The sequence below is a fragment of the Diceros bicornis genome, chromosome 28 (assembly GCF_020826845.1).
Source record: "Diceros bicornis minor isolate mBicDic1 chromosome 28, mDicBic1.mat.cur, whole genome shotgun sequence".
NCBI lineage: Eukaryota > Metazoa > Chordata > Mammalia > Perissodactyla > Rhinocerotidae > Diceros > Diceros bicornis.
Window position 1 is genome coordinate 13,807,074 of NC_080767.1, and position 12,668 is coordinate 13,819,741.

At 36.1% G+C, this 12,668-nt stretch overlaps 1 protein-coding gene across 1 annotated transcript; it reads right to left on the reverse strand.

Moving 5' to 3' along the window:
* Positions 1-2,586: 2,586 nt before the first annotated feature.
* On the reverse strand, positions 2,587-3,627 carry LOC131393664 (olfactory receptor 13C4-like). The gene is given in 1 exon segment (XM_058524718.1): positions 2,587-3,627. A coding segment is annotated over 1 exon segment (1,041 nt).
* Positions 3,628-12,668: the final 9,041 nt, after the last annotated feature.

A 12,668-nucleotide genomic window follows, 5' to 3' on the forward strand; every position in this document is an offset into this window, starting at 1 on the left:
AAAGAAAATTCTTTGTGTGATTCTTGCAACTTTTCCATAAGTCTGAAATTGTTTCAAAATAAAAATTATTTACATACACACATATATATCCAGTATTTGCTTAAAAATCTGGATAAAGGGAATGAGTGGGTATAGATGATGATGAAACAATGAGATAATAATTATTTAAGCTGGGTGATTGGTACATGAGGTTTCATTAAATTATTGTCTTTCATCTTACGATTATTTAAAAATTTCCAAAATGAAAGTTTATATATGTATACAGACACAGACCAGAGCAGTAAAGGTTTGTGAAATCCCATACAGTGTCATTGCCAGCAGATAATATGATTTAGGGAGGAGAGTGTAATTTAGCAAGAGAAATAAAATAATCATATTACCAGACATAGTAATTTTATTTTCTAGAATTTATTCTGTGAAACCTAAAGATCTGTACACATATTAAAAAAAAAACTTTAAAAATAGCAACTTCAAGAGTACATGGTGCATCAAAATAAATCAACATAAAAATGATTAATTTTATCACTCCAAATTAGTAAGACAAATAATAAAAATGTTAACGGCGGTCACCTGTAGGAGGTAGCAACAGTGATAACTTTTCCTTCTTTATGCTTTTCCACAGTTTTTGGAATTTTCTAAACTATTTATTATTTACCACAAAATAATATATTTAACAATTTTTTTGAGATTTCTCAATTTCCCAGGAGGGCAGATTAGTTTTAAAAACGTTAATTTTCTGAGCTTTCATCAACATGAGCAGAACTTGTCTAAATTGAAGCAACATTGCATCAACGTTTTATATACCAATAGAAAGGAGAATTTTAATCAATTTTTGTAAGTAAAGCATTAAGTCTGATATAAACAGGCATATGAGAGCTAGCACCCTTCCTATTGTGGAAAATAAATTAAGGTGCTAAGGAGTTGGCTGGGACAATAGAAGCAGGACCTTGTACATACAGACATGTGTCTAAAACCTTGGTGGCATAGGTCAGTTTGCAAAGAAGTAAACCTGGATCAGACTGAAATGTAGGGCTCACCCAGTGGGGGTGGGCAGAAGTTAGAAAGCCTCACCCACAGTGTTTGGTACACACTTGTTTAATTAGGACCAAAAGCAGCACCCATTGTAATCCAAGCCAGATGAGAAGGACCAGCAGCTAAAGGTTTCCTGCAGTGACAACCCAGGGGAGCCAGTAGATGGGCAGCAAGATTTTAGTGACCAGATCACTTAGGTCAAAATCCGGATTTACCCCAATGACATAGATTGGCAGGAGGTATAGCTCTCAGCTAGGAGTTCTGGGGTTACGTTACGGCTCTAAAACCAACAGGAAAGAGAAAATTTAGGTAGGAAAATAAGGCTTAAACCAGTTGTCACAATGGCTGGTGATGTGGACCAATGATGTGCTGTGCTCAGCCATGGCAGAAGAATCTACAGAAAGGAAAAAACACTGTAATATGTTTACAGAGGAGTTTCAGCTCAGTGGAGTAAAAAATAAAATAGTTTTTTCTTTCCAGTCACTAATTTCAGCCTTCTTTCAGAGCTTTAAAAATATTTCAGGCAAACTAAAAAATTTCTGGTTATTTTCAGCCCTAAGTTACCCATCATCCTCCAACCTTCTTCTAGATTAGCTCCTCTGCTTAGTGTACAAACTAGAGAGAAAAAGCCCAGCAAGTGTCCATTCATCAAGCCAGACATCAGTTCTCCTTTGCAGGCACCCAAAACCTGAAGAGGCTCTTTTGCAGCATCCCTTTACTTAGCTTGGATGGGAACAGTCTTCTCGTTCTTTCACAGGGACAGTAGTGAAAGTCCTCTCACCATTCTTTGAGCATTCCTCATGACATAGAAGTCTCCGTTGATTCTATCTTCCCCTTTCTTGATGTTTTCTTTATATAGATATATGGGGAGAAGGGGCAAGGAGGAGTGGTGATTGATATTAATGGGAAAACTTAAAGGAGAGATGGCTGACTCTAATAACTGGTAGCTTAAAATAATAAGAGTTGCTAGGTAGTGTCTTTTATCTTCCATTTGCAGTCTGCACTTCAATTCCTAAATTCTAAGTCAACAGGAAAAGTTAAGCTCAACATTTTCTACAAAGGGAACTACCATAAACTTGGCACTATGCCAGGTGCTTTGTGCAACTTATTGAATCTTTATAATAACACCAAGAACAGTGTTTAATTACTCTCTTTTAGAAAATAAGGAAATTACAGTTTAGAAAGGATGAATAACTTTCCCAATATTAATTTAAGTAGCTTGCGATAGAGCAGAATTTATATTCCTGCCTATTTCCAAAGCTTATGTATGATGTTATCCACTGTGTTGCCACACAGTACACCAGAAACACTCATTTCAGATATCACCAGCAATAAGATTCTAAAAGAATTCATTGTCTTTGTGAGATATGGATCAGAATCTGAGTTTATAGTAGACTACTGTTCTCAGTAATTATAGCTAAGCTGTGCTAAGTTAGGGCAAGATATAAAAATCTCTATATATAACTTTGCTTTCCCCAAAGAAGGTCTTCAATGATTGCCCAGTGATGCCATTTGTACTCTTTATACACTAAAGATCTACATTTCCCTTTGGTTTTATTGGTTAACAGCTTTCCGGTTCAGCAAATATTTCACAGCAGCTTTTACATCCTTATTTCTCAAGCTGTAGATTATAGGATTTAGCATGGGGGTTACTACCCCATAAAACATGGAAACAAGCCCTTCCATAGCTTGCAAATTGTCTTTCCCAAGGAGGTCTTGAGACTTGGGTTTAGCATACATAAAGAAGATGGTACCATAAAATATGATCACCACAGTCAGATGTGCTGAGCAGGTGGAAAAGGCCTTGCGTCTGCCTGTGGCTGAGTTCATTCTCAAGATGGTGTAGAGGATGAACATGTAGGAGAAAAAAATGACCAGCAGTGGAAGAACCAAGAAAGCCATATTTGACACTGCTAGGGTAACAATGTTGAGGGATATATCAGCACAAACTAGTTTAAGGACAGCTAATATCTCACATAAGAAATGATTGATAATATTATTCTCACAGAAAGGCAATCGCATGGCAAGAGATGTTTGCACAATTGAGTTGATTCCACCAGAGAGCCATGACACAGAAGCCATCAGTATGCACACCACCTTGCTCATGATGATGGGGTATCTCAGAGGGTTACAGATGGCCACATAGCGATCAAAAGCCATCATACCAAGGAGGAAACACTCTGTTGACCCCATTGCAAACCCAAAGAACATCTGCACTGCACATCCAGAGAAGGAAATGTTCCTTTTCTTTGAAATTAAGCTCACCAAAGTTGAGGGAACAGAGGAAGATGTATAGCAGATGTCCAAGAAAGATAGGTTGCCCAGGAAAAAGTACATGGGGGTGTGAAGACGAGAATCAAAAATGGTTGCTATGATCAGAACACCGTTGCCAATTAGAATCAGTAGATACATCACTAGAATTAGAGAAAAGAAAATGATCTCAAGTTTTGGGTAACCAGAGAGTCCCAGAAGAATGAATTCTTTCACAAATGTCTTGTTTACCCTGTCCATGCCCCAGCTTTCAGGATATCAAAGGAAGACATAAAATAGTTTCACCACCAAGCAACAAATGCAACAAATGTCTTGAATAAGCATTCCTCTAGGGTGAAATAGAGGGTTTTCTTTGAAGTTCTGTCATCTGCTCCTGTTATCTGTTGTCTTCAACAGTGTTTGTGCCCAGAATACAATGATACTGGCATGTTGAGGGTTTCTATGCCTTGTGTCTAATGTGTGAAGATCTACTGAGGATCGGAAGCAAATTCAGAAGCAACCTTCCCTACTGTTGAAGACACCCTAAGTTGAGTTTTCTAAAAGCCCTAGAATATTTCAGACAACAAAGCTGATTTCCTCATTTAGTCAGGTCCAGTGAGAGTGGTGGGGAAGGGAAAAGACAACTTGACAAGGATTGGAATTTTGATTCAGTGTTTAACAGAAATGTTCAAAATTTTAAAGCAAGTTTGATTTGCATGCATATTTGTCTGCCTGACATCCCGGATCTCTTTTCAGTTAGTTAAATTGTGTGTTTTTATAGAGCAGACATTGATCATAGTAAATTGTACCACATACACTGTAATTTAACATCTGCTCAAAGGTAAAGTTAATTGTTAATCTCGTAGTCACAGCCCACTCTTATTATTTTGTTATTTCCTTTTACAAGACCAGTGTGTAGACCAGCTCTGCATGTATACGATGGAGAATCTTTGAAGAACAATACGCTCTCTTCCTTTGTTTTATTCTGTGGCTTCAGAGTTATTCTTCGTAATTTATTTATTTCGATGAACCTAAAAAACAGTATAATACTTAACTATAGTTGTGTATGTGTGTGTATGTCTTTATACTTTACAAAAAGACAAAATAATCTTATAATTATCCTTATTTTTTTTTCAAATATGAAAGACAGAATGCAGCCAAAGTTATCCAGCCTGTAAGTAGAAGGTAAAGCTTGAAGCTCAGATCTTTGCCAGCGAATTCTAGAGCTCTTTGGGCCAAACCACCAAAAGTTATTTTCATATGTATATAAATTACCTAGGGATGTTGTTAAAATTCAGATTCTCTTTTATTAGGTCTGGAGCAGGGCCTGTGATTCTGCATTTCTAATGAGCTCCCACAGTATGCCAAAGCAGCTGGGATGGGGCCACATTTTGACTAGCAAGGCTTTAGGTTACCCATAGGGAGTCAGCAGACTATCCAGATGTTTCTGACCCAAATAGAATTTCTTTTGTTTTATTATATGGACTAGCTTAACAACCTAGAAAATGACCCAGAGCATACTTCCTTTGCATTTTTCAGAAAACTCCAGGGCCATATGTCACTGTTCAGTACTATTCAGAAAATAATAGTATTGAAAAAGAAATTTTATAAAAGCAGGATAAACTTTTGCTGGACTACTATAATATGGGTAGAATATTACTGATAGCCTAACTTGAGCCCATTCCAGTTCCAAGCTGAGTAGATAGGAAAAGTATAACACAAGATGTATGTCATCAAAAAGTTCACAATTCAGTGAGGGAAATACTAAAACTACAATTGGAATAATTTGATGTAGAATATAATTACATTGTGTTACCAGAGTGAATATTATAAGTATTCCCAGAAGCAGGAGGTTCATGAGAAATAAACAAGTCAAGAGAGAGTTCTAGAAAAATCTCAGACTTAGGCTGGAGAGGTGAAGGTCTAATTTTAGGTTCTTAAGCAATTTCTCTGTGCAGCATTTGTGGATCCATATTCAAGAGAATTTTAATATGCCCAAATTGTTCATTTGCAGCAGGCTTTTAGTTTTAAAAAAAGTATCTTTCAGTCAGTACTAACAAGAGGCCATCTTATATAAAAATCCACCAGTTTATGCAGTGCAAGTACACAAGGTTCACCTAATACTCACTTGAATGGATATAGCATGGGATTAGCCTAATGAAAAAGGGCTTGGGACTTAGAAGCAAAAGTTATAGGATTGAGGTTCTTTTCTCCTAATATATATTCTCAGTTTCCTCATTTGTGAAATAGTGATAAAAATACCTGCCTTACTTTTCTCACAGGTTTGTTTTGAGAAAAATTCAGATAGCATATGGAAACTGATTTACGGATTAACCAGCACTATATAGATAGTAACAATGATAATAAATCATAGTTATTTGGTAATAATAATAAATTAGTAGCTGTATTGCCTCATGCTGTTCACATTTTAAGTCCATATTTAACAATAGGTTTAATTATAGAATGAAAATGTACAGTTTCATAGTATTCAAGACTTACCTTCATATTGATGAATTACTTTCACCTCCTAGAAAAACTAGTTACTTTCTCCTTAGTATTTCTGTCAGCATTTTGAATTAAAGTCAGATTCAACAAACAATGCCAGATTCCACATACGTGGAACAGTAAATATTTGTTATGCAACAGTTGTTGTAATTGTCCCGCAATTCCCAAAGCAATTTAAAGTTGGAATGAGAGATCTGTGGAATGGAGAAACTTCTGGTACGTTAGAGACAGTGTCCCACAGACCCAATTAGGATTGGTGTTGGGAATAAATTATGCCTGAACTAAAGCTCAAAAATGAAATGACATTCTCCTACCCATGTAACTTTTGGAAATAGGAGTAAATGTTCACCAAACTAACTTATGAAATGTGAGAGATTTTTAGTTTAAAATCTTTACCAAAGCAAAGTTAATTCGAAGATCTTAATTCAAATGATAATTACCAAAATTAAATGTGAGAATTGAAAAATGATCTAGATATTATGAACGAAATGAAACAGACATTTGCTGTGAATTAGTTTCATTGTCATTTAATTTTTGGTTTTTTTTTTGTCTTACTTTATCTTCACTCTTTTAGAATGGTTAATTTCATGCAGGATGCCATTGCCAACCTTGTTTGGAATGAAAAGACATACAGATAAGCGATAAAATAAATAAATTTATATGACAAAAGTGAATTCATATGTTTAAGGCCAAAAAAGTAAAAAAAGTCCAGAATGGATAGTTTGGGGCATGATTTCAGATAGGTAGATAGCACATTATTGAATTAAAGTGTTTCAGAAAGTCTATTAAGCTGGCGGGCCTATTCCCAAGTAGAAAACTCACCAACTACTCACCTGGAAACAACCCTGTACCCCTGTGGGCTTGGTTACAGCCCTGTTTGGCCTTAATCCTGCTGCCAGCACCATCTGCCAAGGGACCTGGCAGGAGTCATGCTGCCTCATGCCCCAGGTAACAGGCTCACCAAACTCAGTCCCTGTTGTGGACCCTAAAGTGGCCATGACCCAGCTCCAGTCGCTCTTAGCCAACAGTCCGGTCTGTCTAGGTACCAGGCAGGAGACAATGTCCTTCTGTGCCCCAAGGCAGGCCCTCCAACCTCTGTCTGATTGCAGATTCTGAACCAGCCCTGTAATTCTGTTCTAGTCCCTTGCAGCTTCAGTCTGGGAATACCCCACCTGCCCAGGAACCCGCCTAGATACACTCTTGTCTGAGCCCCTGCAGGTAGACCTGCCGACTTGCTATGACTATGGATCTTGAAGCAGCCCCATAACCCACCTCCAGCCCTTCACAGATACAATCAGACATCAGTCTTGCTCAACCAGGGGCCTGCCAAGAGACAAACGTGTCTGTTTCTCTGAAGATAGGCACTTGACTTCCATTGGACAGCAGATCTTGAAAGGGCACCATAAACCAGCTCTGGGTCCTCATAGCCACAGTCTAAGAGCCATCCTGGCCACCCAAGGACCAGACCAGGGACTTCTTGGAGCCCCCCAGGGACCCAGAGAGAACTTCACCATCTCTGTACCTGGTAATAGGCCCACCATCTGTGGACCCTGAAGCAGACCCTTGTCCCAGCACCAGAAATATTGACCAAGATCCTGGAGTCAGTCTTATCCACCCAGGGATATGAAAGTATATGAAATATAAACTTCACTGTTTAAAGATAAATATAAAAACAAACAGACTATTGTAATCAATTTTAATATTAGTATATAAATTAAAAGACAAAAGTAGTAAGGATAACTAATACCACAGAAATTTATTAATAGAAACATGATATAGAAATAAGTAAAACCTGACATCAATTAAATAAAGAGGAGGAGTAGAATTTCTGTATTTGATTATGTTAAGTTAATCTGAACAGACTAATAATGAGTAAGGAGAGTAAAGCAGTAATCAAAAATATCTAAACTAAGATGAGTCCAGGACCAGATGACTTCAATGGTGAATTCCACCAAACGTTTTACAAAGCATTAATGCCATTCCCTCTCAAACTCTTCCAAAAAGATGAAGAAGAGGAAACACTTCCAAACTCATTTTAAGAGGACAGCATCACCTGATACCAAAGCCACACAAGGACACTATAAGAAAAGAAAACTACGGGCTGATATCCCTGATGAACATGGATGCAAAAGTCCTCAACAAAATACCAGCAAACCAAATTCAACAGCACATTAAAAGTATCATACACTGTAATCAAGTGGGATTTATCCCTAGGATGTGAAGATGGTTCAACATATGCAAATCAATAAAAACGAAACACCATAGTAACAGAATGAAGATTAAAAACCATATGAGCAACTCAGTAGATGCAGAAAAAGCATTTGACAAAATTCAATGCCCTTTAAACTCGCAAAAAATTAGATATAGAAAGACTGTACCTCAACATAGTAAAGGCCATATATGACAAGCCCACAACTAGTATTAAATTCAACAGTGAAAAGCTAAAAGCTTTTCTTCTAAGATCAGAAACAAGACAAGGGTGCCCACTCTTGCTACTTATATTCAACATACTACTGGAAGTCCTAGCCAGAGCAATCAGGCACGAAAAAGAAATAAAAGGCATCTGCTGGAAAAGAAGTTAAATTATCCCTGTTTGTGGATAATATGATCTTATATATAGATAACCCTGAAGATTCCACCATAAAAACTGTTAAACTAATAAACTAATTCAGTAAAGTTTCAGGATACCAAATCAATATACAAAAATCAGTTGCATCTCTAGACACTTAAGCAGAACTACTGGAAAGAGAAATTAAGAAAAAAATCTCATTACAACAGCATCAAAAAGAATAAAATATTTAGGAATAAATTTAACCAAGGAGGTGAAAGATCTGTACACTGGAAACTATAAGACATTGATTAAAAAAATTGAAAAAGACAGAAATAAATGGAAAGATATTCCATGTTCATGGATTAGAAGAATTAATATTTTAAAATGTCCATACTACTCAAAGTGATCTACAGATTCAATACAATCTCTATAAAAATTCCAATGGTTTTTTCACAGCAATAGAAAAAGCAATCCAAAATTCATAGGACCACAAAGGACCCCAAATAGACAAAGCAATCTTGAGAAAGAAGAACAAAGATAGAGGTATCACACTTCCTGATTTCAAACTATATTACAAAGACTTAATCTAAATAGTATTGTACTCACATAAAAACAGACACATAGACAATGGAATACAATAAGTAGCCCAGAAATAAACCCAGGTAGTCAACTAATCTTCCATAAAGGCAACAAGAATACTCAATGGGGAAAGATAGTCTCTTTAATAAATGGTGGTAGAAAAACTAGATATCTGTATGCAAAAAAATGAAATTAAACCCTTATCTTACACCATACACAAAAGTTAACTTGAAATGGATTAAAGATTTATAGGTAAGACCTGACACCATAAAACGCCTAAAAGAAAACTTAGGGGAAAATTTTCTTGACATTGGTCTTTGCAATGAGTTTATGTATATGACACCAAAAGCACAAGCAATAGAAGCGTAAAAAATTAATAAGTAGGACTACATCAAACTCAAAAGCTTCTGCGCAGTAAGGGAACCATCAAAAAAATGAAAAGGCAACCTATGGAAAGGGAGAAAATTTGCAAACTATTTATGTGATAAGGAGTTAATATTCAAAATCTATAAGAAACTCATACAACTCAGTAGCAAAAAAAAAAAAAAGAAGCAACACAGGAATTGAATAGACATTACTCTAAGAAAGATGTACAAATGACCAACAAGTAGCGAAAAGGTGTTCGACTGCACTAATCATCAGGGAAATGCAAATCAAAACCACAATGAGATCACCCCCCTACCTGTTAGGCTGGCTATTATAAAAAAGAGAAGTCATAACAAGTGTTGGTGAGGATGTAGAGAAAAGGGAACCCTTGTACACTGTTGGTATGTATGTAATTGGTACAGCCATTATGGTAAACAATATGTATGTTACCCCCAAAATTAAAAATATAACTACTTTATGATTCAGCAATCCCACTTCTGGGTATACATCCAAAGGAAATGAAATCAGTATCTCAAAGAGATATCTGCACTCCCATGTTCACTGGAGTATTATTCAGAATAGGAAAGATATGGAAACAATCTAAATGTCTGTTGATAGATGAATGGATGAAAAAAAATGTGATGTATATACATATATAATGGAATGATACATGTATATAGTGATATATATATATAAAATCATGTTGTACAACCTAAATATATAATTATATATATATATATATAATGGAATATTATGCAGCTATAGAAAGAAAGAAATCTTGTATTTGTGACAACATGGGTAAACCTGGAAAAAACTATGCTAAGTGAAATAAGTCAGACACAGAAAGACAAATACTGCATGATCTCACTTATACATGGAATCTAAAAAAAAAATTCTAACTGATAAGACCAGGGAGTAGAATGGTGGTTGCCAAAGTTGGGCAGTAGCGGGAAATGGGGAGATATTGGTCAAAAGGTACAAACTTTCAGTTATAAGATGAATAAGTTCTGAAGATCTAATGTACAGCATGGTGATTATAGTTAGTAATACTCTGTTGTGTTCTTGAAATTTGCTAAAAGAGTAGATCTTAAGTGCTCTCACCACACACACAAAGGTAACTATGTGAGGTGATGGATGTGTAAATTAACTTGACTGTGGTAATCATTTTACAATGTATATGTATATTAAATCATGTTATACATCATAAAAATCATGTTGTACAACCTAAATACATACAATTTTTATATGTCAATCATAACATAATAAAGCTGAAAAAAATTTTAAATAAAATATTTGGATTCTGAGGAATAAAAATTTACTTAAGAAAGAAAGAGCAGTATTTACGCATGCACATACACACAACACACAGACTTGCACGCACACACTCACACCACAAACTATACCATGTGTACATTAAAATTCAAATAGAAATATGTTGGAGTTGTTTTTATATTGCAAGATCATAGAAGTTTAGAGCTGGAAAACTCTGTAAAAAATCATTTAGTTAGACTTCCCTTTCTATAGATAAGTAAACTGAGGTAAAAGTGATGAACCAATGTTCCAAAGTCACAAAGTCACTGTTAGTATTTAATTAGGAAGAATGAAAAAACATTCTTCCTCACTCTTCAGAGGAACCAGGTAATGAGAATAATGATATGGTATGAATTTTCACTGATTCTCAGACAGCAGCTAATGGGCTAGTAATACGGTCTGAAAACATAGGCTTTACATGACTGGAAGATAATAGGATTCCTATATGGGGAGGTATGTTATGGAACACTTGATGGACTTGAAGAGGGATAACCAAAGTTAGAAATATCTATGGCTATCATAAAATTTTCCTTATGAATTCATAAAAGGACTAGAAACAACAGATGGGAGCCTTTATTCTCTTTGTGGAAGTGGCCTCTTGGGGGCATGAGATGAGAGGGCATGGAAGCATTCAAGCAATGCAACAACATGTGCAAAAAATATGCATCCCACTGTGTCTCTCAGTAGCTAGAAATGTATCTCACAATTGTTATGCTGTCAGCAGAAAAGTCTGAGACTAACAGCAGTTCTGAGTTACCTACTGAAAGGATCCAGGAGAAGTCATAGCAGGCAAGTGGATTACACTGGCCCATTACCCTTATTTCTGGATAAATAACGAGTCTTGACTGAGAGACATTCATTCTGGATTTGGATTTGCATACCTGGCAAATGAAGCAAATACTCCTACCACTATTTAAGGCCTAGAGCAAGAGTATTATTTAATTTGGATGTTTATCATCTAATTAAGACACTCCAAGTGAAATTCATGAAGTTACAAAGCATTAGACATCATATATGTTCTCATCCGCAAAATGTGGACTAATAAAAATTGGAATGGACTATCGTAATCCCTACTTATAAAACTTCCGGGTGATAAGAGACTAAAAGGATGGTTTTGAGGACTTAATGAATGTGTGTTAAAACAATATACATGGAATTAAAGGAAGATCACCATTGGATATATTGTTGAGATATTTGGAGGGAAGATATGAATAAAATGGTGGGAGTGATACAGGAACACATAGACACTTCTTCTATATTTCTAAAAATTTTTCTTTTCATTCCGTGATTTGATCCTGTATTGGTGGGACATGGGTTGCATTTATGAGTTCTAGAGGAAGGATAAATTGCTGAACATGACACCATGACAATACGTCTAAATATTACTGCACATATTCCTAAAAGGAGGATAACATAGACCATTCCTCCTTTTACTTTTTTCTAAATGGGATGAATGGTTTGTGTCTCTCTCTTTCCTGGTCGATGAGGCAAGCCTATATGCTTGTACTTATCCAACCCTAGTCTATATGATGACCTTGATAAGGCGGGAATCATTGACCATATTTAAATTGCTGCTAGCTTTATGGGTCAGTCCTCGAGCTGAATCTAACAGTCCTACCCCAAGGAGGATAATCTGGGTAAAAACTAATGAAAAGTGGAAAGAAAGGAAAGTGATTGCTGATATAAAGGGAGCCTATGGGCAGCTCTTTGGCATACTCTAACTGAAGCATATTTGGAGGTTACTACTATCTCTATGATAGTATCATGGGGAAATCAACATTTTGGGTCTAAAATATGTACTCAAACTCAATAAGCAGTTAACGGCAATATGTTGGGTATATACACCAACATGGACTAAAATGTTCTAAGAGACAGTTGCTCAAATTGGCCTGGGAGGTACAAGTGAAGTTTCAGAATTATCCTTTTTGGCCTGAAATTCCTTCCTCCAGCAGGACCATATTCTATACTTCTATAGAAAGGCTTTAGCCTTACATGAGTATACACTCTGAAGCCTCGTGTTCTTTAAACTATCCAACCCTGGGTAAGTGCTGCAATGTTTAATCTTAAAATCTGG